Source organism: Brassica napus, chromosome A7 (assembly GCF_020379485.1).
Source record: "Brassica napus cultivar Da-Ae chromosome A7, Da-Ae, whole genome shotgun sequence".
NCBI classification, from domain to species: domain Eukaryota; kingdom Viridiplantae; phylum Streptophyta; class Magnoliopsida; order Brassicales; family Brassicaceae; genus Brassica; species Brassica napus.
In genome coordinates, this window is record NC_063440.1 from 28,085,100 (window position 1) to 28,111,505 (window position 26,406).

The window sequence follows — 26,406 nt, forward strand, 5'->3', positions numbered from 1 at the left end:
AAATCACTCAGTGAACAAAGAGAGACAGAGACAAGGACAGGTGGGAGTTGATGAGTGGAAGCAGGAGATGAAAGCGGGGGAGTGAAGCGAAGGACCTGGACTTTCTTTCCCCTATGCTAGCTAATCATGTCCATGTCTCTCTCTCCCTCAACACCTTATATAAACACTGCAACTTCAACACCACTTTCCTTCATTCTTATATAAAATAATTCCCTATAAAAAATACATAAATTTTCTTTGTTTCTGTTTTTCTCCATTTTGTTTCTTCTGTTTCGTTAAATAACAACAGAAAAAGAAAAAACCGAGAGAAAATTATCAGTTTGAAAACACACAAAAACTGCAAGAGAAACTTTGAAAACATCTGTCAAAGAAAGAGATTTAAAAAGAAAAGTTTACACGAGAAAACAACCCACTGTTTCTGAAAAAAAAAAACAAGATGGCAGCGGGGAAAGATTCAAGCTGGGACGATATCAAGAACGAAGGCATCGATCTCGTCAGTATCCATCCTTCTTCTCCATCTTAGCTTACGTTTTCGATATCTTTTATACCACGCTAACTTTGTGCTGATCAAACAGGAGAAAATACCTATCGAGGAGGTGTTTACACAGCTCCGATGTACAAGGGAAGGACTTACAAGCGACGAAGGCCACACTCGCCTCGAGATCTTCGGTCCCAACAAGCTCGAAGAGAAAAAGGCAAACACCTTTGACAAAAACCTTTGTATCATTTTATATCTGTTTCTTGTCTTCCAAGAAACCCTTTTTTTAACCAATTTCAATCACACAGGAAAGCAAGATTCTCAAGTTCTTAGGATTCATGTGGAACCCTCTCTCATGGGTCATGGAGTTGGCTGCTATCATGGCTATCGCCTTGGCCAACGGAGGAGTAATATCACCCCTTAACTATCCATATCATCTTTCTCACTTTCAAACACATTTTGAAAACCAGCTTGTGAAATCTGCAGGGAAGGCCACCGGACTGGCAAGATTTCGTGGGTATCACGGTTCTTCTTATCATCAACTCTACCATTAGCTTCATCGAAGAAAACAACGCCGGAAACGCCGCAGCCGCTTTGATGGCCGGTCTAGCTCCCAAAACCAAAGTAAGTTAGCACCAAAACATTGCTAAAATATGTACAAGCAGATGATTAATTAAATGCATATATCACAGCTTCTGAGAGATGGCAAGTGGAGTGAGCAAGAGGCAGCTATATTAGTCCCCGGAGACATCATCAGCATCAAACTGGGCGACATTGTTCCAGCAGATGGTCGTCTCCTGGAAGGTGATCCTCTCAAGATTGACCAATCTGCTCTCACCGGTGAGTCTTTGCCAGTAACCAAGAACCCTGGCCAAGAAGTTTACTCAGGCTCCACCTGCAAGCAAGGAGAGCTAGAAGCTGTTGTGATCGCCACTGGTGTCCACACTTTCTTCGGCAAAGCAGCTCATTTAGTAGACAGCACAAACCAAGAAGGACATTTCCAGAAAGTGCTGACCGCTATTGGGAACTTCTGCATCTGCTCCATCGCCATAGGTATGATCATTGAGATCGTTGTCATGTATCCTATCCAGCACCGTGCATATAGAGATGGTATCGACAATCTTCTTGTGCTTCTCATCGGAGGGATCCCTATTGCAATGCCAACTGTTCTGTCAGTCACAATGGCTATTGGTTCTCACCGTCTCTCCCAGCAAGGAGCCATCACAAAGAGGATGACAGCTATTGAAGAGATGGCTGGGATGGATGTTCTGTGCAGCGACAAGACTGGGACTCTTACACTCAACAAGCTTACAGTTGACAAGAGCATGGTTGAGGTTTTTGTCAAAGACTTGGACAAGGAGCAGCTTATGGTGAATGCAGCGAGAGCCTCTAGAGTTGAGAACCAGGATGCTATAGATGCTTGCATTGTGGGAATGCTTGGAGATCCAAGTGAAGCGAGACAAGGCATCACTGAAGTCCATTTCTTTCCCTTTAACCCTGTGGACAAGCGTACTGCTATCACTTACATTGATTCTAGTGGAAACTGGCACCGTGTCAGCAAAGGAGCCCCTGAGCAAGTAAGAAAAATGCATTTTCTAGAGAGTTTTTTAAAGTTCATTCACATTGATTTGGTATCTGTAATGTGTAGATCATTGAGCTATGTAACCTGAGGGAGGATACAAAGAAGAGAGCTCATGACATCATTGACAAGTTTGCTGATAGAGGACTCCGTTCTCTTGCTGTTGGCAGACAGGTACAAAAGCTTTTAGTGCCAATCCCAAATGTTTTGAGACAATTATCTCTTTATTAAATATTATTTTGGATTTTATTAGACTGTCTCTGAGAAAGACAAGAACAGCCCTGGAGAGCCATGGCAGTTTCTTGGTCTGTTACCACTCTTTGACCCTCCAAGACACGACAGTGCAGAGACAATCAGGCGAGCTCTTGACCTTGGTGTGAATGTCAAGATGATCACTGGTGACCAGCTCGCCATTGGTAAGGAAACTGGTCGTAGGCTCGGTATGGGAACCAACATGTATCCTTCTTCTGCTCTACTTGGACAGGACAAGGATGAGTCTATATCTAGCATCCCTGTTGATGAACTCATCGAGATGGCTGATGGATTCGCCGGTGTCTTCCCTGGTACAAAACAATCAAACCCCAATGTAACATTCATTTTCTCTTAATGGATCAATCAATGTATTCACCAATGTTTCATATGTCTGATTAGAACACAAGTATGAGATTGTGAAGAGGCTACAAGAGATGAAGCACATCTGTGGCATGACTGGTGACGGTGTGAACGATGCTCCGGCTCTCAAGAGAGCTGACATTGGAATAGCTGTGGCTGACGCGACCGATGCAGCGAGAAGTGCTTCTGACATTGTACTAACCGAGCCAGGTCTCAGCGTCATAGTCAGTGCTGTCTTAACCAGCAGAGCCATCTTCCAGAGAATGAAGAACTACACAATCTATGCAGTCTCCATCACCATCCGTGTGGTCATGGGGTTTATGCTGCTTGCACTCATATGGAAGTTTGACTTCTCACCGTTCATGGTGTTGGTGATCGCTATATTGAATGATGGAACTATCATGACCATATCAAAGGATAGAGTGAAGCCTTCTCCGCTTCCTGATTCATGGAAACTCAAAGAGATATTTGCCACTGGTGTTGTTCTTGGCACTTACCTTGCGGTGATGACTGTTGTTTTCTTTTGGGCTGTAGAGAGCACCGACTTCTTCTCTGTAAGATAACTCTTTAACTTACTTAATAAGGCAAGTAAGTGTGTTTGATCATGAGTTTGTTGCTGGTGCAGGCAAAGTTTGGGGTGAGATCAATCAGTGGCAATCCGCACGAGCTTACATCAGCTATATACCTCCAAGTGAGTATCATTAGCCAGGCGCTTATCTTTGTCACAAGGTCACGTAGCTGGTCGTATGCTGAACGTCCTGGCTTCTGGTTGATCGCTGCCTTTTTCTTAGCTCAGCTGGTGAGTTTAAAAGCTAGCTTTTGGTCTTCTTTCAACACAAAGCCTCAATGTACTACTTACTGACAGTGTTCTTGTTTTTTTCTCTTTGACATAATAAGATTGCTACTGTCATTGCTGTGTATGCAAACTGGGATTTTGCAAGAATCAGAGGCACTGGGTGGGGATGGGCAGGAGTTATCTGGCTCTACAGTATAGTTACTTACGTTCCATTGGATATACTCAAGTTTATCATCAGATATTCACTAAGTGGTAGAGCCTGGGATAATGTCATTGAGAACAAGGTGAGATTAAGAACACTAAGTCCTTTTGTTGCAGTAGTACTTTTTCTAACTTTTGTTTCCTTTTGTGTTCAGACCGCTTTCACGTCAAAGAAAGACTATGGAAAAGGAGAAAGGGAAGCACAATGGGCACAAGCTCAGCGTACACTTCACGGGTTGCAACCTGCTCAGCCCTCAGAGATGTTCAATGATAAGAGTACTTACAGAGAACTTTCAGAGATAGCAGATCAGGCCAAGAGACGGGCTGAAGTCGCAAGGTAACGCTCTCAAGCATCTATCTGATTAGTCCATAACATTATGTTCCCTCAGAATATGATGGTATTGACACTTTCCTTCTTATCTTGTAATTGTTGCAGGTTAAGAGAGCATCATACATTGAAAGGTCATGTGGAATCAGTAGTGAAGCAGAAGGGACTTGACATAGAGGCAATCCAGCAACACTACACCCTGTGATTGATTTTCAGAAACAAAAGTGTTTCTCAGTTTAGTTTTAGAACCAAAACCCACGAGAGTATTGGAATAATAAACCACCACCTTTCATCAGAAGAAAAATACTGCGAAAAAAGAAAAAGAAGAAAATGGTTAATTTCTTTTCATAGCAGTGGCTGTTGGCTGCTTTATTTGTTTTGAGATATTCTTGTTTTTTGTCCTTACAAAGCTACAAAGCTAATAAGATATATTACAGTTATTCAGATTTCTCGTGGCAATTATCAAAAAAAAAAAAAAACAGATCATAAGTGGAATTTGCACAAGAACCAACAAACATTCAAAATGAAAAGATTACAATAAAGGAAATGAAAATGTGTGTCTACAAAATCCGCAGTGATCCGCCGAGTTCTAGGGGTAGAAGAGGGATGAGGGAGTGCAAGACATCGGTTATAAGTGGTCTGTAACTCGGCTCTGGCTGCACACACAACACTGCCACCGCTGCTACCTGATAAAGATGCTTCAAATCCATGCTTCCTTTTATTGCCGGATCCAATATGTTTGGAAGATTGGCCCTGTCACTCAGCTTAGGTACCCAAGTGACAACGGATTCTGATTCAGTTGTTGATGGTTTCTCAACCCATCTCTTCCCCAGGAGTAGTTCGAGGAGAATCACCCCAAATGAGTAGACATCATTCTTGTCTGCTATTTTCCCTGTAAACACACACAGAAACAAAAACCTTAAAAGATCCATTGTGCTTGCTACTATATATATATAAACTTATTACCATCAAAAATATATTGGGAAGCTCTGTTTCCTAAAGTTCCATTAAGCTTCAGATTCTTCCTCTGAGTCATCAACACAGCGGCATACCCAAAATCTGATATCTGAACACAAGCAACAGTTCCTTACAAACTCATTAACTCTCTCTCTCTCTATAAGAATTATTATTTTACTTTATATTCTCTCCTCTTACCTTTGCGTTGAAATGGGAGTCTAGAAGGATGTTAGACGATTTCAAATCTCTGTGAACTACCGGAGGATGGCAGTGCTCGTGAAGATACTCTAATCCTCTTTATCAACAAATAAGAGAAAAAAAACATTGTAAGCATACAAAATGTGCTTGGAGATTAAAGGAAACTGCTATAAACATTTGAAAGTAATTATGGATGAATGGACTTATATACCGTGCTATATCAACAGCGATTTTCATCCTAAGCTGCCAAGTTAAACCTGAACCTTGACTAGGCCCTTCAAGTTTATGTCCAAAAGAAGTAGAATCAAAAATCAGAAGATGTCAAAATATTGAACAAAAATGGTGGAACATCTCCCCTTACCATGCAACTGACTCTCCAAAGATCCATTCTGCATCATCTCATATACAATACATCTCGTCTGGCGATAGACGCTAAACCCCAAGATGGAGATTATGTTCTGATGCTTGATCTTTGCCAACCAATCTACCTCATTCTGCATTTATAGTTCAACAAAAGACAAAAGAGTTATGATCTATCGAATGAGATGGTTTAATAGGTGTGGAAGGAATCATTAGTGGTTCAAACTGATCAAAACCTCAAACTGTTTTTCAATGTCTGTATCTCCACCACCATCAATTTTCTTCACAGTGACAGATGACTTTTCATCAAGACAGGCTCTGTAAAGGCATCCACGACCACCTCGGCTCAACACATTGCTCTCGCTAAACTTGTTTGTTGCAGACTCCAGGAGTTGATATTCATAGACAGGGATAGTTCCTTTCGTCACAGAATCAATCTTGTTTACTATCGGTTTCGTGGACACACTACTCCTCACAGAATCTTCAGATAATAAGCAAAGATAAGCAGCAACAAAAGGAAGAAAATTTCATTACATGTAAAGATAATAATAAGAGAGTTATTACCAGGATGATGATTTGGGTTGATCCCGGTGAAGCTGTTCTTCATATAACTGTACCTCCATAGCAGGAGGTAGAGAAGCAACATGACTGTGACACAGAGGAGTGTTGATGAGGCTATGAGAGCAATAAGAATCTTCTTGTTCAAGTCCTGACGAAGCACCACTTTAATAACAATGGGAGGCCCTGAGAGAAAAAAAAAAAAAAAAAAAAGAGAAACTTTGTGAGATTAAACTCCAATTTGATTCAGGAAACAGTATCTAATTCAACTGAAATCGATTCCTTTTAGGCTTTCCTCTGTAAGCATCACTAAAATGAATAACATGGAGGAAGATTAAAAACTGATACTTTTTACCTGGGGACTGAGCTCCCACTGGCGGAGAATAAGCCTGAGAAATAGGGATTTCTTGGGAAGTAGATGAAACGAAAACAGCGACTGAGAAGAAGGAGAAACCGAGAACCCAAATGGGTACTGAAGAAGACCTCAACATTTCTTGTTTTTTTTTTGGTGTGTTTCACAGAGGAAAAGATAACAAATGAAACTAAGGAAGCTTCCTCTTCTTCTTCTACTTTCTTCGTCTGACTTGTTTTATGGAGATTAAAAGGAAATCTTGTGTGGAGATGGAGACAAGATAGGAGGACACTGTTGGGTTTAGGAAACAGAGAGAAGAAGACAAGAACAAATGTATTGCTGGTTTGGTCAGGCAGTTATGAAAAGAGTGGAACCAGGAACCCGAACGTGGGAATTGTGGAGTGTGGACGGACTGATAGGAGGAATATCAAATATGCTCATCAAGCTCTTATTTTCATTTCAATCTTTCAACTCTTTTTCTATGCCGTCTGATAATATAAATAAATATTTTCTAGTGTGTCATCTTTCATACGTAAAGCTACAAAAGAAACTGTTTCAGATCAATTATTCTGTTAAGTAAATTTTTGATAAAGTTGTAGTATGATCTAATAGTATAGAAGAAGAAAAGGAATATAGTAATAGATTTGTTTGCATCGAGAGGCACATTAATCCAAAATGATTCGATTGGGATCAGAAGGCAAGTCCTAGTTGAAGTGTAAATCCAACAAAATATTTTATTTTGTAAATTATTTGAAGAAAACTCCGAAAAGTTCTGACTTACTTGTGAGCATTTTTCATGTGAACTTTCTACGTCAACTTTCATTACCGACACAAGGTAGTGGGACCCAGTCAACCACAGAAATGGACTACGAGCGGGCCTTCAAAGTGCGCTGAATATTGTATTGGGCCATAAAAAGGCTCAACGATTTAAAAAAATAAATCATTTCGAAAGGAAACGTGGGACCCAGTGATCATTTGAGCTAAGAGAACTTTCTTCTTTGCTTTTATCTTCTTCTCCGATCAGAATCTGGAGAGGGAGTGGAGTGAGGAAAATGGATATACCTGAAGAATGTTGGGAGCTGATCTTTCGATTCATCGACCAAGACGACCATCGATTCCTCGAGTCTCTCTCCCTCGTATCCACCTCATTCCTCTCCATCGCCAACCGCGTTCGCTCCACCTTCACCATCACCGATCGCACTCTCCCCTTTCTCCATCGCCACCTCCTTCGCTTCCACAACCTGAAGCGAGTCAGGTTCCACGACTTCCACGGAGACATCAACTCGATCCTCCTGCAGATTTCGCTTTCCTGCTTAGATTTGGAATCGCTCGATATCTCCGGAATGCAGTGCTTTCCAGATTTGAAGACGAAGATGAGCAGCAGCATGAAGGAGTTTAGCTGCTCTGGAGTCTTGGAGCTCCGAGAAAACGACATCGTTTCGATCGGAGTGTGTTTTCCGTCTCTACAGAAGCTGGACATAAGCTACCCTGAATCTCTTCCAAGCCCCGTCTTTGATTCCGCGATCATCAGCCTCTCTTCCAATCTCAAGAGCCTCTTGAAGATCGACGTCTCTGGTAACAACCTCATCACGGATAAGTCCTTGGTCTCTCTATCGCAGAACTGTGTCCTTTTAAGAGAAATCATCTTCCGCGACTGTGATTTCGTTTCGTCCCGCTGCATCGAGTTCGTTCTGAGTAACTCTCGTTGCCTGGAGTCTCTTGCGATCAATGGAGTAGGATGGAGGCCGAGGGAGTCTTTCTCCAAGGACGCCTTCTTGTTGTGCCGTTGTTTGTCTGAGCTTGATCTCTCCGATTCGTTTCTGTCCGATGAGTTGCTTCGTTTGATTGCTGACGCTGAGCTTCCTTTAAAGAAGCTTGTTCTCTCCAATTGTCAGTGTCTCACTTTTGATGGGGTCTTGTATTTGCTCACCAAGTACCAGACTTTAGTTCACTTGAATCTTGAGGGATCAAGCTTCCTCTCTGATGAGATGATTTTGGACTTGGTGGTGTTCCTTGGGAGGCTAACCTTTGTGAACTTCAGTTTCTGTGCCAAGTTAACCGGTGTGTCATTCTTCAACATCGTTGAAAGATGTGTTTCCCTCCAGTGCATGAGAATGGAAGGCACCAATTTTGGAGTTGAAGACGATTCCAAGGAACTGGGTGTTGTCAAGTCAAGGATCAAGTCTTTGTACATATCTGGAAACCACAACTTGAGAGACGAGTGTCTCCTCAAGATATCACGCCATTGCCCTTTTGCGGAAACTCTTGCAGTGGATCATTGTCCTGCCATCACTGGAGATGGGGTGCTTGAAGTCTTGAGGAACTCTGGCGAGCTAACATCTTTGGATATATCCGGATGCAGTGGTATAAAGTGTGTTGATGCACTAGACTTTGAGCTTCCAAAGCTGGAGACTTTACGAGCATGTGGAACTTGGATCGACGACCAAGCCCTAGGTTTGATCAGCAAAAGATGTCCAAGGTTGTTGCGACTTGATCTGAAAGGATGCTTGAACGTGACATCAAGAGGTGTGAAGGAAGTTGTGCAGAGCTGCACACGTTTAAGAGAGATAAACCTTTCCAACTGTGAAGTTGATGATGGAATTTTCATTTGGATGGTTTGCGCTAATCCATCTCTTAGGAAAATTGTGCCGCCATGTTGTTTTTCTCCAACTAAAGAACTCCACAAATTCTTGCTACGCCATGGATGTGTGATCTGCCAAGGGATTCCATAGCAAACCCCTCCCAATAGAAGAATCTGCAAAATGGTCTAAATGAACATATATATATCTCTCACTTCCCATGTTTAAGTAGTTGATTTTTTTCAAAAGTTCAGTCATTATTCTTTTGTTCATCGATGATGGAAGTAAAACATCACAACATTGCAAATCAAAGCCAGAAAAGTCATAATAACAAAAAGCTAAGAACAGAGTCAAACGTAAAGAATACATATAAAAGCAAGTTTGAAGTGGAAGACAACAATGTTCCCACAATGATATCTAAATTTAACTTTATTATCAAACTTCCCACAATGTTAGACTCTTTGCCTAAACAGCATGCAACATTAACTGTAGTAGAACAACTTTCCTCTGCCAAAATGATGGACAAGAGAGACCCACATTATCTCTTTTGACTAAATGAAGAGAACAAAAAGAGTGTTTAACTGTGAGGTCACACGATTCATTATGTCACACTTGCATCAAGAAGTTTAAAACTTGTAATCAGGGTTGTCACGAAGTCCGAGCTTTGACAGTGAAAGGCAGTAAGAATCCCAGTCCGTTCGTCTCATATACTTGAGCAGTTTCTTCCGTCTATGCACCATTGCTATCAGTCCCTTCTTCGAATGTTTGTCCTAGATTACGTTACAATACATAGGATACGCGGTTACGTTACACTAAAAAAACTGCCACTAGTAGCTTCAGAAGAGAATAAAAGATGATTAAAAGCTTACCTTTTTATGTAGAACAGAGGACAGATGCTTGATCTTAGTAGTCAGTTGTGCCACTACACAGAAAAAAATAAATAGAGATTACTAAACAATAATGTGACAAAGGAAATGACATCTGATCAACCGATTAGATTAGCCTTGTGAATGTAAAACCGTCTCTGATAACTTAATGCAAACACTGATCAAAACTCATTTAGGAGGATTCAATATACCTTGAACACGTGCAGAACCACAATCGGATTCCGACATCTTGAACTCTTCCCTGACCTTTGCAAGCTCGATTTTCATCTTCTCCGCTGATGACATGTTATCCGGGTGGAAATACTGCGTTTGATTATAACACATGCATAACATAGTCAATGTCATAACATTCTTTTTTAAAAAAAAGCTTACAGATTCAAGAACTAAGAAGAAAAGAAAGACATACAGTTTGAACTAGCTCATCTTTCGGAGGCTCGAGCAAATACTTTGGGGTACCATTTAAAACGCTGAAAAAATCCAAGTTCTGAACTGCAAGCAAATTAACCTTCATATTAAAATCACAATCAATGAGCAACAGAACAACACCAATAACTAAGCAACGACATCAAGCCACAAGCTTTTTTTGTTGTCCCATAGCAGTTCACAAGTAAGAGATGGACCGGTATAGCATAAAAATCAACACTTTCGCTGCGGCACAGTAGTTCACTAAGTACGAGATAGAGAGGTTATATCATAATCCACATAAGAATTCTCCAATCCTATTATTACTTGAAAGGAACTTAAGTCTAAACATTCTAACAGCTAAAGTCTAAAACACTGCACACAGAGGGGAAGTAAGAGAGAGTTTGTGAACGTACAGGCTTGTGATTTTCTGGCTTGTTGAATCTCAGACCTGAGATCATCGAAGGCAATCCCTTTCCTCGTTCCCTGCGCTGCAGCCTCTTCCACCTCTCTCAGCTTAACAAGCCTCTGGTTGAGCTCCTGCAACGAGAACCAACCTTCTTCTCTCTTCCCCTCTGGTCTGTACTGTCTTAGTATCTCCCCCAGTTCTTTAGTGTCGTAGCTCTTGATAAACTCCGACTTCATCTCCTCTGAATCATCTCCCATCTTCTTCCTTTCCTCTATCTCCTCCCCGAACACTGAGATGGGCAATCCCTCTCCCCCACCGAACACATTCGAACGGACATTGTTACTGTCTTTTGTCTTCATAATGCTCTGAAGGCTTGATAGGTTTGACCATCTGGTCTCTTGTGGCCTCATCTGCCTCAAGTTTTTCTTTAAGTTTTCAAAGGGCGAACCTTCGACTTTACCAGCCCCCAAATCTCCCGACTTTGAAAGCACGTTCTGCTTGTAAAGATCCTGTAAATCCCTCGCCGGAGGAGCTGCTGCTCGGCGTCGGAATTCGTTGAGATTCCTCCTGATATCCTGAAAATCTCCGCCGGAACCGGAAAAGGAGGGAGCTTTGGCATCGAATCCAGCTAACTGTCTCCTCCCGTCTTGAGCCTGATGCTGGGGTTGCTGTTTCAAGCTGCTTTTGATACCACTGAAGTAGGAAGAGATTTTGAAATCCGATGAGGGCTGAGAAGGCTGTTCGCCAGATTCGTTCCCGTCTTGAGGAGATGATGCGGAGGAGGAGGAAGAGGAGGAGGTTGAGAAGAGATGAATCAGAGATGGGTTAGAATGTAGCCTTTGTTTGCGTCTGGCGAGATGAAACGCCATTGAAACTGATCTTTGACGGCTCTGAAATGCTTTAGGGTTTTAAGTGTGTAGTGTAGTCCGGAGGATGTCGATGATGGAGAGAGAAATGAAAAATGATGAGCTCAGTCCGGTTATCTACAAACCGAAATTGGCCACTCGATTTTAAAACCGGGTTAGGAGGAACGGTTTATTTAACTTTCGGTAAAAGTAAAGGTCAAATCTCTAACCCATCATCATAACTACTGACTTCAGAAAACTAAAATCCTATTCCTACGTTAGAGAGGTCAGAAACTTTGGAAGATTTTTTTATTAGCTAGGTCTGGTTTTTTTACTAGCTATGTCAGGTTTTTTTTGTACATTAAATTATATTACAATATCAACAGGAGTTTAGGCGATAATTTTTTGGACTATCCGATGATTGAGAAAGACTTGTAGTTATATTCTTTCAAATATAACAAACATTTCATTCAGATTTAAATATCGTGAGATTGAAATGGTTTCAGTGAAAAGGATCAGGGATGAATAAGTACGGTAAATGATAAGATAAAAAAATTTCTACTCTACCGTGCTGACAAAAAATGTAATGATAGAATCCAAGTGCTCTCTCTCATATCAGTCATTCGATCCCTACTCCTACTACTACAGTTCAAACACACGAAGAATAAGAACCTTGCTACAAATGGTCTATGCCACGCATGTACTTAAAGTGGGTCCTACACTTATCAAGAAAATGATAAATATAAAAATATAGTTCCAAGTAGTATTTTATATAACAAAAATCCACCCATTAAATTTGCCACAGAGCTGCTTCCTTCCTACTTTTTCGCCACCATCTCTCTCTCCAAAGCTGTTGAAGATTCCGACTATGTTGTCCGCCGATAGCTGGACTCGAGTGGCCATGTCTGACGATTCTCTGGTAGCCGACGCGCTGCTTCAGCTCCGCCACTCGAAACCCCCACCATCTCCTCTCAAGCTGAAATGGAGCGTGCGTCAACGGAGATCGAAAAAAGGAGACCAAACGCGAGCTAGCCCCACCAGCCCTTTAACCTGGAGCGGTGGTGGTGGTGCTACCACTGTGGACGGCCTTGAGGAGTCCAGCGTCGCCGTAAAACCCTCTGAGACCTTTGGATCTAAGGTTTGTCCGATCGTTTATTTGGTTTTCTCGATTTAAAAACTCCGTGGTGGCCGCAGAGTCGTAGTATGTACTGTTTCGTTTGCGTCTGTCACGAATATAATATATCCCTCGTGAAGCGGCGTTTTAGTGGTTTTCTTTTCTGCGTTTTTTCTCTTCACGTAATTAAGAGTTTCCTTGTTGTTTGGGCTCGTCTATTACCAATTAGTCCCTTGGCTTTACGCACGACCAGACTTTTTAGTTGTTCACTTGTGGGTTATTTTCGTCATTTAGGATCCATTGGGGCTTACTTTGATCATCATGTAGGTACACCGACTTTTTGTTGACCCAAATATCCCCACCGTGGACTCAAACTTAAGCTTCTTTCTTTCTTTTCCAAGAAACTAAACCTATCTTTCTCGATAGATTTAGTTGTCTTCTTGGAAACACTTCTCGATTTGAGTTTAAAAACTGATAATATTCGGTGATCTCTGTTTTTTTGCTCTTTTTTGCAAACAAAGAGTCACGTTTCCTTGCTTTTTGATGAATCCCAGTCATCTCTCTTTCTGCTTTTGTGGAAGGACCAGAAAGCCCTCAAAGCATGGGAGGTGTTTGCGGTAAAAGTCACCGATACAGACTTCAAGTGCTAAAGAGTATAATAAAAAAATTCATTCCTTGACATTCTAATGAGTCCGAAACTACCTATTGGCATGAGTGGATTAGATGCGTGTGTGGTAGGGTTTAGTGGGGAGGGCTGTTATCAGATAGTAACCAAGTATGGACACACTGCCAGCGATCAAAGTTACAAGTGATTGTTGTTCTTGTGATTCGTCCGCCAAGTTTATATTGAAGACAGTCCATTTAGTTAAGCATGACGTGTGAACGTGACGACCAAACATACGCGTCTCTCATTAGTCACGCTCCACTCACGTGATACTATTTAAAAAAAAATATATATATATCCCCTATATATTATTTGAGAAACATTGCAACATTTTTTGTAGCCACGTGTCATCACTAGAATGATTCTTAGAATCCTTAGAGAAATAGGTTGGTCCATCTAAATATATAATAAGGTTTTTATTAAACCACAATAAATACATTATTAATGTGCTTCGTTATTTCCTTAAATAAAATTACAGAATTACCTAATGTGGTTAAAGTATATATGACAATTAATGATTTTGAATAATAAAGATTTGATAAAAATAAGTTTGTATTATAATTATATTTGTTTGATTTTAAGCTATTAAAAAAAAATTAAACAATCATAGTAACCATATAATAAAAATTTTTAAAAATTATTTATATATTATATTTTAAATTTTTAAAAACGAGTATAAATTACTAAAACTGTTACAAGTTTCACATTCAAATTTTGTGATCTATGATTTAAAACTTTTGTTATGACATGCTACAAATAATTAAAAAATAATATAAGTTGAAAGTCTCATTTAATAAGAATCAAAAATAAAAGATATATAAATATATGTATCATTTTAAATTAAACTATATGCCATATAAAAATACATAAATATCTTAATTTTGAAATTTACTTTGAACGTTTTTTTGATAAAAATGTTGAAAAAATATTGACAACTTAATTTTTTAAAATATTATAAATTACTTAAACCATTAATCACACAGTGAAAATTTTGTTATCGCTAATTTAGACTTTCTGCTATAACAAATACAAATGATAAAAAAAATATGAGCAAAAAGCATCATCTAATAAATATTAATATTAAAATATATCATATATATGTTACTATCATTTAAATTTAATTATATATCATATCAAATAGAAAAAATATTTTTTTGATTTATAAAATTTATTTATATGTTCGCACCAATTTAATTATATAAGTAGTAGATAATGATTTTTTAATTATTCAATATATATTTATTATTTCATAATATGCTATAAACATATAATATATAAAATAATTTATATATATAATATTTATCCCGCGCAAGGCGCGGGTCTTAACCTAGTATATATACTATTTTGTTCTCTTTTTCTTTTTGAGTGTATTATAAGTTGTTGACCAAATAGATTCTGTATTCACTTTAGAAGTTTAATAATGGTAACTAGAGTTGATTCGTTTATTTCCACCTTATGGTGCCTCTAATGTGTGTTGTCTTGAATGGTATGTGTGTGTGTGCTCTTGACTGTTAGGTGTGTGGTTTCTTTATTTACTTATAAACAAAACTTAATTGTTTTTATGGTATAATTTTGGTGTGATAGTTAATTGAATATTTGATTTTTGAGCTGCCTTTATCTGGTGGTGTCGTAAGCCATAATCTGAATTTTGGGTTTGGTTGTCCAGGTTTTTCAAACGAGTGCAATAACAACAACAACAACTCTGTTTAAGAGATCAAGGAAGAAAAAGGTAAAAACCGAAAAGCATGTCTCTTTATTTACTGGCACTACTGTACTAATGAATCTTATCCTTCTAATTCCAGATAGATATCATTACATATTGACTGATTTCTCTAATATTGTTGTGTACAGACTTTGGCTGAGCTTAAAGATGAGGAAGTCATGCTCCTGAAGGAAAGTAAAGCCCTGAAAAATGTACAAACCTTCTTTTGGCCCGCTTCTTATGTCTCTATGTATTAGGTCTGTGTGCTAATCTTAGAATTGGTTTTTCTTTTTTTTTTCTTTTTTTTTTCTCGAGTCAGGAATTAGCAAGTATGCGTGATTTGGTGGAACAGCAAAGAGCAAGAAACAATGCTCTTAAGAAGATGAAGGTGAGCATATCTCTGTCTCTCTCTAGACAATCACAATTTTTTGTTGTTGTTTCCTTGCTCTCTTAGACATTCACTACTTATAAACATGTAACTGATCAAGTAGATCATTTTCAAATGTATGCAGGCTGAATCACAATCTGCCTTGTCCTGCAAACGCGCCTTGGAACAAGGTTCCTCATTCTTGCTCCCTGACCTAAACATGCCACTAGATACCGACACGAGCCCTGAAGTGATTTGCTGAACGACGAGCCATAAGCAATATTATTCTTTTGTTTTTCCCACCACACCCAAATAACTATACCACCTTCCACAAACATCTTTTTTTTTTTAAACAGTTACTATATGAAAGATAGATTATTCCTGTATATATCCTCACCCGTTTGGCCATTCACCGTGGCCGCTATAGAAGATTAGGCCTCAAGGGGAGGGGAGAGGAGATTCGAGTTTATGTTTCTTGACATATCTTCTTCTTCTCTAGCCTTTAGTATGTTTTTTTTTTGCTCTGCCAAGTGATTCTTATCTTCTCACATGATCTACATAGATAAACACTTTTCTTATTATCTTTGGTGAGATATATTGCAAGATCACATGGCCTTTGGTATCAATGTAACTTCCAAAACATTTTATTACTTTGTAATTTGATTAATGGATTATATTAAATGCTGAATGATGTTTCTCTCTACAGTCTCCAGGTTTGGAGTGTTAAATTACAACTATCAGTCCTAAATTGTAATTATGAAGAAGTATAGGGTTATTACCACTTGTTGGTTTTAAAGCTAAAGCCCTAGAGCTAACTATAGTTCCAGCTTCACTGTCTCTTTTAAAGATTCTTTACTGTTCCTCCTCCGACCAAAAGCGAAAAAACACACGAAATGGCGTCTCTTGGCCAAATCACCCTCCCGCGGGCGCCGTCGTTGGAGATGAGCCTCCTACGCCGTCGATTTGATCGACCCATCAGAACCCGAATCGGATTCAATGGCCGGATCGTGAGTGAGCAGGCGCAGGTTTCGGTGAAAGCGAGCGTGAGCCAGAAGGCGATTGAAGAGGAGGCGAGAGTCCTCGTGGGCACGTACGCGCGTGCTCCAGTGGTGCTCTCGAGTGGGAAAGGTTGTAAATTGATTGACGCGGAAGGGAAAGAGTATCTGGATTGTGCGTCTGGAATCGCTGTGAACGCTCTGGGACACGGAGATCCTGATTGGCTTCAAGCTGTCACCGACCAAGCTGCTGTTCTTGCCCACGTCAGCAATGTCTATTACACCATTCCTCAGGTATGAATCTCACTGTGTGAAAATGATGGTTTTAGTGTATTCTATTTGTCATTTCTTTTGGCCAAAGATTGAAACTTTATCTGATTTGATCCTCTCTATGTGATTAAATCTATGGCCTTTTTTGATTATGGTTACCTTCAAGCTCATGTATTTCTGAATTGTCTGCAGATAGAACTAGCAAAACGCCTTGTGGCAAGTTCATTCGCAGACCGTGTGTTCTTCTGCAACTCTGGAACTGAAGCCAACGAAGCAGCCATCAAGTTTTCTAGAAAGTTCCAGAGGTACACCCATCCTCAAGACAAGGAAGTCGCCACAGGCTTCATCGCATTCACAAACAGTTTCCACGGTAGAACCTTAGGAGCTCTTGCCTTGACGAGCAAAGAACAGTACAGAGCTCCTTTCGAACCCATCATGCCTGGCGTTACATTCTTGGAATACGGTAACGTTCAAGCCGCCACAGATCTTATCAGCTCGGGTAAGATAGCTGCAGTGTTTGTGGAGCCTATCCAAGGAGAAGGAGGTGTTTACTCTGCTACAAAAGAGTTTCTACAGTCTCTTCGATCTGCTTGTGATGCTGCTGGATCTCTTCTCGTCTTCGATGAGGTTCAGTGTGGTTTGGGGCGAACCGGTAACCTTTGGGCGTATGAAGCATTCGGTGTAACGCCTGACATAATGACGGTTGCAAAGCCTTTAGCCGGTGGTTTACCAATTGGAGCGGTGCTTGTGACTGAAAAAGTTGCTGAGACCATCAAGTATGGAGATCATGGAAGCACATTCGCAGGGAACCCTCTTGTGTGCAGTGCAGCCATCGCTGTTGTTGATAAAGTATCGAAACCATCTTTCTTGGCCAGTGTCTCGAGCAAAGGGATATACTTTAAGGAACTGTTGGTGAAGAAACTAGGAGGGAACTCGCACGTGAAGGAAGTGAGAGGAGAAGGGCTTATCATAGGAGTGGAGCTTGATGTGCCAGCGAGTCCACTGGTGGATGCTTGCCGTGATTCTGGTCTTCTGATCTTGACGGCAGGGAAAGGGAATGTCGTCAGGATTGTTCCACCGTTGATTATATTGGAAGAGGAGATCGAACGTGCTGTTGAGATCATCTTCCAAAAGTTAACTGCCCTTGGTTGAAGGTTTGCTCTAGAAGAGCACAACAACAAACAAAATGTGTATCGACATTGATGTATCTTATTGAGTTTGGTGTGTGTTTTAAAAATCTTTACTTTTCTTGATTAAGCTCAAGTGGTACCTGCTTGTAAAATCTACTATTACACGGCATTAACTCCACAGAGAAAACTTTTTCAATGTGATCAAATACGTCCCGCTAATAACATAACATCCATCACAGACATTTTAGCTGATGAAACTGATACCCTCTTTAAGTACAAACACTTATTGTTGGGAAAAAAAAAATCTCTTCATGGCACTTCAAAGTTATACAGAAGCATGAACTTGGGAGTCCACTGACTTCAGAACCTCCTCTCCCATCTCCTTGCAACCCACCAGTTTCTGATACAACACCATTCAAAAAGATAAAAAACAACACTAGAATTCAAAAGGACAAAAAACAAGAAAAGTAAACATTGTAAGAAGAAAGGTTAAAGAAAAGTACAGTTCCATTGGAGTAGATGTCTCCTGTTCTGAAACCTTTGTTCAAAGCACCCAACACAGCGTCTTCAATTCTCTTAGCTGCTTTTTCTTCTCCAAGTCCGTATTTCAGAAGCATTGCAGCGCTGAGGATGGTTGCCAACGGGTTTGCTTTATCCTGCAAAATTCAAAGAAAAGTGCTGCTCTTCATTTTTGGCATATATAGAAGTAGTTTTGATATTGGGGAAGAAAAACTTTGTCTGTTTGAAGAATATAGAGTTAGGACCTGTCCAGCAATATCAGGTGCAGAACCATGTATAGGTTCAAAGAGTCCAGGTCCCTGTTATAAACAGCACGCGTTTTTTTGTTCAGACGTGATAATATATATTGCTGTGCGCTTAAAAATCAGATTATTATATACTATACCGAGTCACTGAGACTAGCAGAGGGAAGCATGCCGATGCTTCCTGTGATCATTGAAGCTTCATCGGATAATATATCACCAAAGATGTTGTTTGTGACAATGGTGTCAAACTGCATTTTAAGAAACCATTGTGAGGATTTATACATTTGCCACATCTAGGCGCTGCTAGATATCTTAGCAAATATAAGTGTACCTGTTTAGGGTCACGAACAAGCTGCATGGCAGCATTGTCGACATACATATGTGACAGTTCAACATCAGGATATTCAGCGGCTAATGCTGTTACTCGTCTTCTCCATAAAATCGAGGCCTGCATAAGAGAAAAAAATTGCATTAACTATTATGTGTTCTCTGTGTCACATAAGAAATAGGAGCAATGAACTTTCAGAAAAATGAAATGATAAACAATACCTCCAGGACATTGGCTTTGTCAACAGAACACAGCTTGCCACGCCGTTTCCGAGCAGTCTCGAAGGCAACACGAGCAATTCTATCAATCTGAGGAACATATAAAGATGCTTTATTACATCTGTTCGTAGTACTTAGCAAAGAGATAAGAAGAGAGTACCTCGTGAGCAGCATAAACCTCCGTATTAAACCCAACTTCCTCACCATTTTCATTAGTCTTAATGCCCCTTGGCACTCCAAAGTAAATACCTGTTCCCATTAGAGATCATCACACATTGTAAAGAAACTATACTACTAGTGAACGAGAAAGACAAGAAATTTAAGATCAGTCTCAATCAATCAAGTAAATGAAAATAGACCTCCAGTAAGCTCCCTTACAACCATTAGATCAACACCTTCTGCAACCTCTCTCTTCAAGGTCGAAGCATCCACTAACTGAACGAAGAAGAAAAAAAAGGATAATTTGAGTTTCACAGAGGAAACGAAACTACAAGCTAGCTACCAAGAACTCCTGAGATTAAGAAGAAGAAGAAGAAGGGTTACCTGTGGAAGAACTGTGGCAGGTCTGAGATTAGCAAAGACTTTAAGAGCGGCCCTAAGTTGAAGTAAACCAGTCTCAGGCTTTAGATGTTTTTCATTCTTATCCCATTTGTACCTGAAAATCATACCAACAACATTGTAAAATTCCAATAAAAAATAAACAACAAAAGAGTACAATAGAGAAGTAACCAACCCTCCGATGGCTCCAAGAAGCACAGCATCTGAGTCTTTAGCAGCCGAGACGGTCTCCTCAGGCAAAGGCACTCCAACCAAATCCAAAGCAGCTCCTCCTACAGGCATCTCCCTGAAGCTAAACTCCACTCCTGATTAACAGCACAGACGCAATCAAGTGACCAAGTTTATCCAAATAAATCCTAAACCCACGAATCTATATCTAAACCCGATGAAACCCCAATGAGATAAACCTTCCAAGGATCCAGCTTGCTCTAGCACATTCTTAGCAATGGAGACGACCTCCGGACCGATGCCGTCTCCGGGAAGGAGAGTGATGTTGTACCTCTTTTTCCCAGCGGAATTAACAGCGCAGCATCTTACTCTAAAGGGTGCCGGAGATTGTTTGGTTAGAGCTCTGAACGTAGCCGGAAACTTGACCGGTCGGATATTCGTCTGCAGAGCCGCCGCCATTTCAGGTGATTAAAACAAGGATTCGTCTTTTGAAACTGGTGGTACACTACAGACAGTGAGTGAAATGACATGACAGACACTTTAAAAAAACTTTAGTTAGGTCTTTGCATGCATCGGTCCTTCATTTTGTATTTTTCATTCATAATCGATCCCACACTTCTTCATATTTGTGATGAAAGCCAAAGAAGTTTGGGTTATCTGTGGGCCTACAAACCAGCCCAATTAATCCGAATAGCAGAAACCAAAAGTCCAATAGGTAATCGGGTCTGCGGACATACCCAATCGAATACGGGTAATCGGATCCCTTCTGGAGAAACTGGTCAAAAAAATAATCTCCCGGACAAACCAACCCTAATTTTGAACGCTGAGAAAATGCTCTTCTCGATATATCTCCGGCGATTCGATCGACTTCGAATCGTTTCTTCACCCTCCGTTCGGCTTCTATCTGCAAAACCAGTTTCCGACGAGAAGCTCCGATGTCAGGCGGACGAGTCCAGCTACGATCAGAAAACAGTATGCGAAGCGATCACATGCTACAGCAACGACTGGCAAAAGGCGTTGGAGTTTTTCAACTGGGTCGAGAAGGAATCCGGATTCCAACACACCACCGAGACGTTCAACCGTATGATCGATGTTCTCGGTAAGTACTTCGAGTTCGATGCTTCCTGGGCTTTGGTTAACCGGATGAAGGAGAACCCGGTTTCGATTCCCAATCACGTCACTTTCCGTATAATCTTTAAGCGTTACGTAACTGCGCATCTCGTTCAGGAGGCGATAGATGCTTACGATAGGTTAGATGATTTCAATTTGAGAGACGAGACGTCTTTTCATAATCTTGTGGATGCGCTTTGCGAGCATAAGCATGTGGTTGAAGCAGAGGAGCTCTGTTTCGGGAAGAGTGTGGTTGGTGTGAGGAATACTACTAAGATTCATAACTTGATTCTTCGCGGGTGGTCTAAGCTGGGATGGTGGGGGAAGTGCAAGGAGTATTGGGAGAAGATGGATCACGAAGGTGTTGTGAAGGATCTGTTTTCGTATTCTATTTACATGGATATTATGTGTAAGAGTGGGAAGCCTTGGAAAGCTGTGAACTTGTACAAGGAGATGAAGAGGAAGAGGATCAAACTCGATGTTGTTGCGTACAACACTGTTATTCGCGCCATTGGAGCATCGGAAGGCGTTGACTTTGGTGTTAGAGTGTTTAAGGAGATGAAGGAGAGAGGCTGTGAGCCTAACGTTGCGACTCATAACACGGTTATTAAGCTTTTATGTGAAGAAGGGAGGGTGAAGGATGCGTATGGGATGCTTGACGAGATGCCTAAGAGAGGTTGTCAGCCGGATTCTATTACTTATATGTGTTTCTTTGCCCGTATGGAGAAACCGAGCGAGATCTTGGGTCTGTTTGGTAGGATGATAAGGAGCGGGGTTAGGCCGAGGATGGATACTTATGTGATGCTTATGAGGAAGTTTGAGAGATGGGGGTTTCTTCAGCCGGTTTTGCATGTGTGGAAGACGATGAAAGAGTCTGGGGATACTCCTGATTCGGCTGCGTATAACGCTATGATTGACGCTTTGATTCAGAAAGGGATGCTGGAGATGGCTAAGGAGTATGAAGATGAAATGGTTGAAAGAGGGCTATCTCCGAGGAGAAGGCCTGAGTTGGTAGAAACGTCACTAGAAGAAACGCTAGTCTGTAGATAATAGAAAAGTCTGTTGAAGAAACTATTGTTTGGTTATTTGTTCAAAACAGACAAACATGTCCAATGAAGGGGATACAAGTCTTTGGTATGAAGAAGCTTCCTGTGGTTGAAGAAATCGCCCAAAGGTAATCACAGTTTGGCTACATTTGCATTTATTTGATTGAGGAATCTGGTTTCATTTGTGATCATTGATTCTGTTGGAAGCTTGAAAAAGGGGTGGATCAAGTGGGTGAGTGAAGAAACCGTGAGAGCATGAGTCTTGAGCAAGTAAACCTCTTGGTCGAGATTTAGTATAATGTAGTATTTATTTTGAAGTGTAGTTGCCTTTGTTGTATTAGAACTAAATAATGATGAGGTGATTTTTTTGGGTAAGGATATGGAAACGATATGATTTTTTTATCTTCATGAAGTCAATCTTAATGCAATTTTCCGTTTCAAAAACAATTGTGTAAAATAAACGATTTACTAATTACTGTATGTTGCATCATTTTCAAAATTTAATTGATTGTGTAATTAGTTTACAGGGGTACATTAATTCATCAGATTCTTTCCTATAGGCTATAGCAAACTAATGGATATCTGGGGAAGGCGAACCGCGTGAGATTATTTCATTTTGAGAGAATATTGTAGATCACAGCCAATGAGACCTTAACGAGTAACAATTAATATAGGAGAAAAAGAATAACAAGGATGGAGAAAATTATGGAAACATAAATTCCTAAATAAGGGAGATCATAAATAATAAGCTATTCGTTTCATCTTCTTTCTCCTCGATTTCCTGGAGACATTTAAAAGATTCTTGATATATAGAGATACATAAACCCTTTTCTAGAGATTGAAACGTAACCAAACAATCCAAACAAAAAGAGAGACAGAGAGAGAGAGAGAGGATAATGCTTTGTAGCCAAACGCCGACGTTTCATGATCGCCGGCGTCTCCTTCTTATAGGCGTTGCGATCCTGGTCTTTTCCTGTTTGGTTTCTTTCTCTCATGGAGTTTCCTCTTCTAGTCATCATCATCCATCCTCAACCTCATTTCAAGGTTCTTCATAATATTCTCTCTTTATTTTATGTTATGATGTTTCTATAACAAACAAAACATCTGATAGAAGTTCTATATATTTAATCCATTTTGAAGGATTCAGGAGGCAAATTCAGGAAGGAGCAAATGGGACATTGGTGCTAGCGGCGGAGAGGACACGGCGGCCTGATCCTCTCAACAATTTCAATATATATACCGATGGTTGGAACGTTACCAATTCTCATTACATCGCCGTGAGTCCCCCACGTTATATTCAGACCAATGCATGTCTTTTTAGGAATTAGGAACAGCCATTAGTTTTGTTCTATGCTCAACTTAGCTGCGTTAAGGCTATGCATTTAGGTTCCGTGTTAAATCATGCAATAAGGGATGGTATCTAGCCAAAAGTACCAAATAAAAAATATGAGGCTGTAGCAAACTGCATGTTAAAATGTTATATGTTGGTATCTAAAGGTGCGTTTAGACCACTAGGCTAGTTTCAGGACAACTCAAAGAGTAATTGGTATAACTAAAACGTGTGTATAATGTTCTCTTTCAGTCTGTTGGATTTTCCGCTGTTCCGTTCATAGTAATAGCAATCGTGTGGTTCGTGTTTCTCGGACTCTTCCTCATCTGCTCATGCCTCTGTTGCTGTTGCTGCGGTTGCGGCCGCCGGCACTACGGCTACTCTCGCGTCTGCTACACTCTTTCTCTCATCTTCCTCCTCCTCTTCACCGTCGCCGCCGTGTAAACTTCCTCTTCCTTCACTTAATATATACATCTTCAAACCATTAATTAATTATTGTTTTAGTTCTTGACTAAAAAAATTCGAAACCATGTTTTTTTTCTTTAGGATTGGGTCTACGATGTTGTACACTGGGCAAAAAGAGTTCTACGGTAGCGTGGAGAATACGTTTATGTACATTGTGAACCAAGCAACTAAAGTTTTGGGTAAGCTAACGAGCTTGTGGGACTCTATTCAATCTGCTAAAGACATTCAGCTCGATGGACACAACCTCTTTCCTCCTCAGTTTAGAGGTAACATTGATCATTTCAACAACATGATCAAGATGTCCAACATCACTTACCCTGACCGTGTCGCTAACCAGACAATCGGTTATCTCACCGGAGTACTAAACCCTGTGTAAGCATTTGTTACATAGATGACTTGGGTCACAAGTTATAAGTAAAACCTCTGTTTGATTATTGTGGACTTTATAATGTTTCTTCAGGAGATTAGTGTTAAATGTGATTGCTGGTGTTATGCTCGCAATCGCATTCCTTGGACTCTGTAAGTACAAAAATTATAACATTCTAACTTTCAATCTGTTTTAATGCATTTGCCTCTATAACATGTTTGTGATTCTTTACAGTGTTTTCCTTCTGTGGACTACGAGTTCTTGTCTACCTGTGAGTCATAGACTTCTTTACAGTCGATATAATATATTCTATCAATAACCAAATTAAATGGTTACAATTAATGTTTAATCCTCAGGTTAGTAATCCTTGGTTGGATTCTCGTCACAGCAACGATCCTGCTAAGCGCAGTCTTCCTCGTCTTCCACAAGTAATGACATTGATCATCATCACTTCATCTAATTCAAGTTTTGATTTTGTTTTATTTGATCAAACTAAAGATGTTGCTTAAAACAGTGTGGTTGCGGACACATGTACGGCTATGGACCAATGGGTGCATGATCCAGCGGCAGAGTCGGCCTTGAGCCAGCTGCTTCCATGTTTAGACGCTAAAACCATTGGAGATACATTGGATATAACCAAGACGATGACTTCTACGGCCGTTGACATGACCAATGCCTACACTGTCAATGTCAGTAACCATGATGAGTTCCCACCTAATGTCCCTTTCTACCATAACCAGTCTGGTCCGCTCGTTCCTCTGCTCTGTAACCCGCTCGATGAACATCGCAATCCACGTCCTTGTGCTCCTAACGAAATCCTCCTTGCTAATGCTTCTCAGGTACACAATATACATCTAATCAACCTTTTCTTTTAAAACATAAATGGTATACATGATGCTTTTTTTAACTCTGAAAAATATTTTATTAGTCGTTTCAAACGTATGCTTATTATGTCATATGTATAGTAGCATTACAAGAGTAAAATAATTTTATTAGACCATAAACTTTACTTAAATATTGTTAAAATGTATTTTTTTGGGGTAAATAGATATACAAAGGCTTTGTGTGCCAAGTAAACGCAGAAGGGATCTGCATAACACAGGGAAGGTTAACTCAAGCTTCATACGATCAGATGATGGGTGCGATCAACGTGGCGTTCACGTTAGACCATTACAGTCCGTTCTTGGCTAGCATTGCTGATTGCTCCTTCGTTCGAGACACTTTTAGAGACATAACCACCAAGAATTGCCCTGGACTCACCATCACCAGCCAGTGGATCTACGCTGGACTCGCATCACTCTCTGGTGCAGTCATGTTCTCGCTCATCTTTTGGATGATTTTCGTTAGAGAAAGACGTCACCGGTCTCACACCAAGAAGTCTATGGTCCAGATGAATACGATTTAATCATCGCAGACAGGACCATTCACTGAATGAGTGAGGATAAATGGTATTTAAGTTTTTTTTTGGTTGTTTTTGGTTGAAAACATTAATGATTTGTTATAAAAAAGAAACAGTTTAGAAACAAATTCGTGTAATCTCTTCTTATATACTCACTCAATATTAATCAGTTGTCCTTTTAGAATCCAGGAACATTCGTGTAATAAATCTACCAAAATACGCTGAACCATCTATGGTCGAGAGATTGGTAGGTTTTGAATAAATCAAGCCATTTAATGACGACACTGAAATGTTGTCGGTAGCCACAGATTAAATGTAATAGTAACTACGAGTAACAAGCAACACCTTACATATGATACGACGAGTCTTAACTAATACGTGTTTGATCTCTAAATGTAACTCAAGGGTCAAGGCCGGTGCAGAGTCGATGTGTTTTTGTCATTGAATTATCAAATTAATATTTTTTTCATCGTAATTTAAACAGGTATGATTTGTGCGTATCCTCTTTGATCTGTCTGTTTTTGACTCTACGCATCGCTTCTGTTAATTAAAGACAAGAGTGTTCAAAAAAAATGCTGTGTAAATCTTCATCCGAGGAAATACTTATCGAAGCATATAATATACATAATTAATTGAGTGTTCCAAAAAAAGTACATAATTAATTAAATATAAAAGTGGTAAGATTAATAAAGTGATTGAGAGATGAGATCGTTAAGAACAAAGCCAAAGTCATGCCACGATCCACGCTGGACTGGACAAATCATATACTCAAATGAACTCACGTGTTGAGCACAAAACCTTCACATGACAACAAATGATTCCGTTATGCTTTATTAATCAGATAAAATCAGACTAAGCAAAATATCCTAC

The 26,406-nt window shown here is 40.0% G+C and overlaps 9 protein-coding genes across 9 annotated transcripts; 6 read left to right on the forward strand and 3 right to left on the reverse strand.

Moving 5' to 3' along the window:
* The first annotated feature begins 197 nt into the window (after positions 1–197).
* Positions 198–4,498, forward strand: LOC106354834 (ATPase 9, plasma membrane-type). The gene is made up of 12 exons (XM_013794880.3): positions 198–493; positions 576–695; positions 787–885; positions 965–1,102; positions 1,171–2,055; positions 2,127–2,231; positions 2,311–2,620; positions 2,709–3,223; positions 3,295–3,468; positions 3,567–3,749; positions 3,822–4,003; positions 4,103–4,498. The coding sequence occupies exons 1-12, from the start codon at positions 437–439 to the stop codon at positions 4,197–4,199; spliced, it is 2,865 nt and encodes a 954-aa protein (XP_013650334.2). The 5' UTR covers positions 198–436; the 3' UTR covers positions 4,200–4,498.
* Positions 4,462–6,917, reverse strand: LOC106354835 (probable receptor-like protein kinase At1g80640). The gene is made up of 8 exons (XM_013794882.3): positions 6,423–6,917; positions 6,074–6,253; positions 5,746–5,990; positions 5,511–5,643; positions 5,361–5,424; positions 5,150–5,246; positions 4,961–5,060; positions 4,462–4,886 (listed from the first exon to the last, which is right to left on the reverse strand). The coding sequence occupies exons 1-8, from the start codon at positions 6,556–6,558 to the stop codon at positions 4,555–4,557; spliced, it is 1,287 nt and encodes a 428-aa protein (XP_013650336.2). The 5' UTR covers positions 6,559–6,917; the 3' UTR covers positions 4,462–4,554.
* A 374-nt stretch (positions 6,918–7,291) lies between these two features.
* On the forward strand, positions 7,292–9,270 carry LOC106354836 (F-box/LRR-repeat protein 2-like). The gene has a single exon (XM_013794883.3). The coding sequence runs from the start codon at positions 7,472–7,474 to the stop codon at positions 9,149–9,151; it is 1,680 nt and encodes a 559-aa protein (XP_013650337.2). The 5' UTR covers positions 7,292–7,471; the 3' UTR covers positions 9,152–9,270.
* Positions 9,271–9,305: 35 nt separating this feature from the next.
* Positions 9,306–11,654, reverse strand: LOC106354837 (probable 37S ribosomal protein S28, mitochondrial). Its single transcript, XM_013794884.3, has 5 exons — positions 10,704–11,654; positions 10,292–10,374; positions 10,077–10,188; positions 9,868–9,920; positions 9,306–9,768 (listed from the first exon to the last, which is right to left on the reverse strand). The coding sequence occupies exons 1-5, from the start codon at positions 11,563–11,565 to the stop codon at positions 9,625–9,627; spliced, it is 1,254 nt and encodes a 417-aa protein (XP_013650338.2). The 5' UTR covers positions 11,566–11,654; the 3' UTR covers positions 9,306–9,624.
* A 663-nt stretch (positions 11,655–12,317) lies between these two features.
* On the forward strand, positions 12,318–16,089 carry LOC106354838. Its single transcript, XM_013794885.3, has 5 exons — positions 12,318–12,679; positions 14,986–15,048; positions 15,171–15,233; positions 15,341–15,409; positions 15,534–16,089. The coding sequence occupies exons 1-5, from the start codon at positions 12,410–12,412 to the stop codon at positions 15,648–15,650; spliced, it is 582 nt and encodes a 193-aa protein (XP_013650339.2). The 5' UTR covers positions 12,318–12,409; the 3' UTR covers positions 15,651–16,089.
* A 115-nt stretch (positions 16,090–16,204) lies between these two features.
* LOC106354839 (acetylornithine aminotransferase, chloroplastic/mitochondrial-like) lies at positions 16,205–17,935 on the forward strand. Its single transcript, XM_048736462.1, has 2 exons — positions 16,205–16,677; positions 16,846–17,935. The coding sequence occupies exons 1-2, from the start codon at positions 16,282–16,284 to the stop codon at positions 17,803–17,805; spliced, it is 1,356 nt and encodes a 451-aa protein (XP_048592419.1). The 5' UTR covers positions 16,205–16,281; the 3' UTR covers positions 17,806–17,935.
* Positions 17,936–17,952: 17 nt separating this feature from the next.
* Positions 17,953–20,342, reverse strand: LOC106354840 (3-isopropylmalate dehydrogenase, chloroplastic-like). Its single transcript, XM_013794886.3, has 11 exons — positions 20,059–20,342; positions 19,827–19,956; positions 19,637–19,748; positions 19,453–19,528; positions 19,254–19,342; positions 19,097–19,183; positions 18,879–18,995; positions 18,688–18,795; positions 18,548–18,601; positions 18,287–18,439; positions 17,953–18,183 (listed from the first exon to the last, which is right to left on the reverse strand). Exons 1-11 carry the CDS (start codon positions 20,276–20,278, stop codon positions 18,109–18,111), a joined length of 1,221 nt encoding a protein of 406 aa, XP_013650340.2. The 5' UTR covers positions 20,279–20,342; the 3' UTR covers positions 17,953–18,108.
* Positions 20,343–20,613: 271 nt separating this feature from the next.
* LOC106354841 (pentatricopeptide repeat-containing protein At1g80550, mitochondrial-like) lies at positions 20,614–22,419 on the forward strand. The gene is made up of 2 exons (XM_013794887.3): positions 20,614–22,103; positions 22,183–22,419. Exon 1 carries the CDS (start codon positions 20,651–20,653, stop codon positions 21,977–21,979), a length of 1,329 nt encoding a protein of 442 aa, XP_013650341.2. The 5' UTR covers positions 20,614–20,650; the 3' UTR covers positions 21,980–22,103; positions 22,183–22,419.
* A 344-nt stretch (positions 22,420–22,763) lies between these two features.
* On the forward strand, positions 22,764–25,664 carry LOC106356071. Its single transcript, XM_048736461.1, has 9 exons — positions 22,764–23,019; positions 23,116–23,252; positions 23,558–23,745; positions 23,852–24,142; positions 24,231–24,289; positions 24,372–24,408; positions 24,494–24,565; positions 24,652–24,976; positions 25,186–25,664. Exons 1-9 carry the CDS (start codon positions 22,872–22,874, stop codon positions 25,540–25,542), a joined length of 1,614 nt encoding a protein of 537 aa, XP_048592418.1. The 5' UTR covers positions 22,764–22,871; the 3' UTR covers positions 25,543–25,664.
* Positions 25,665–26,406: the final 742 nt, after the last annotated feature.

Coding starts and splice junctions, on each gene's coding strand:
- LOC106354834 (XM_013794880.3), top strand. CDS start 437: ATGGCAGCGGGGAAAGATTCAAGCTGGGACGATATCAAGAACGAAGGC. Junction 696..786: donor ACAAGCTCGAAGAGAAAAAG/GCAAACACCTTT, acceptor TCAATCACACAG/GAAAGCAAGATTCTCAAGTT. Junction 3,750..3,821: donor ATAATGTCATTGAGAACAAG/GTGAGATTAAGA, acceptor TTTTGTGTTCAG/ACCGCTTTCACGTCAAAGAA.
- LOC106354835 (XM_013794882.3), bottom strand. CDS start 6,558: ATGTTGAGGTCTTCTTCAGTACCCATTTGGGTTCTCGGTTTCTCCTTC. Junction 5,644..5,745: donor ACATTGAAAAACAGTTTGAG/GTTTTGATCAGT, acceptor CTATAAATGCAG/AATGAGGTAGATTGGTTGGC. Junction 5,247..5,360: donor ATCGCTGTTGATATAGCACG/GTATATAAGTCC, acceptor TTGTTGATAAAG/AGGATTAGAGTATCTTCACG.
- LOC106354836 (XM_013794883.3), top strand. CDS start 7,472: ATGGATATACCTGAAGAATGTTGGGAGCTGATCTTTCGATTCATCGAC.
- LOC106354837 (XM_013794884.3), bottom strand. CDS start 11,565: ATGGCGTTTCATCTCGCCAGACGCAAACAAAGGCTACATTCTAACCCA. Junction 10,375..10,703: donor AGCCAGAAAATCACAAGCCT/GTACGTTCACAA, acceptor ATTTGCTTGCAG/TTCAGAACTTGGATTTTTTC. Junction 9,769..9,867: donor CCTCTGTTCTACATAAAAAG/GTAAGCTTTTAA, acceptor AACGTAATCTAG/GACAAACATTCGAAGAAGGG.
- LOC106354838 (XM_013794885.3), top strand. CDS start 12,410: ATGTTGTCCGCCGATAGCTGGACTCGAGTGGCCATGTCTGACGATTCT. Junction 12,680..14,985: donor CTGAGACCTTTGGATCTAAG/GTTTGTCCGATC, acceptor TTGGTTGTCCAG/GTTTTTCAAACGAGTGCAAT. Junction 15,234..15,340: donor AAAGTAAAGCCCTGAAAAAT/GTACAAACCTTC, acceptor TTCTCGAGTCAG/GAATTAGCAAGTATGCGTGA.
- LOC106354839 (XM_048736462.1), top strand. CDS start 16,282: ATGGCGTCTCTTGGCCAAATCACCCTCCCGCGGGCGCCGTCGTTGGAG. Junction 16,678..16,845: donor TCTATTACACCATTCCTCAG/GTATGAATCTCA, acceptor AATTGTCTGCAG/ATAGAACTAGCAAAACGCCT.
- LOC106354840 (XM_013794886.3), bottom strand. CDS start 20,278: ATGGCGGCGGCTCTGCAGACGAATATCCGACCGGTCAAGTTTCCGGCT. Junction 19,343..19,452: donor TGTAAGGGAGCTTACTGGAG/GTCTATTTTCAT, acceptor TAATGGGAACAG/GTATTTACTTTGGAGTGCCA. Junction 18,184..18,286: donor ACATCTACTCCAATGGAACT/GTACTTTTCTTT, acceptor GTGTTGTATCAG/AAACTGGTGGGTTGCAAGGA.
- LOC106354841 (XM_013794887.3), top strand. CDS start 20,651: ATGCTCTTCTCGATATATCTCCGGCGATTCGATCGACTTCGAATCGTT.
- LOC106356071 (XM_048736461.1), top strand. CDS start 22,872: ATGCTTTGTAGCCAAACGCCGACGTTTCATGATCGCCGGCGTCTCCTT. Junction 23,020..23,115: donor ATCCTCAACCTCATTTCAAG/GTTCTTCATAAT, acceptor TCCATTTTGAAG/GATTCAGGAGGCAAATTCAG. Junction 24,290..24,371: donor AATCGCATTCCTTGGACTCT/GTAAGTACAAAA, acceptor GATTCTTTACAG/TGTTTTCCTTCTGTGGACTA.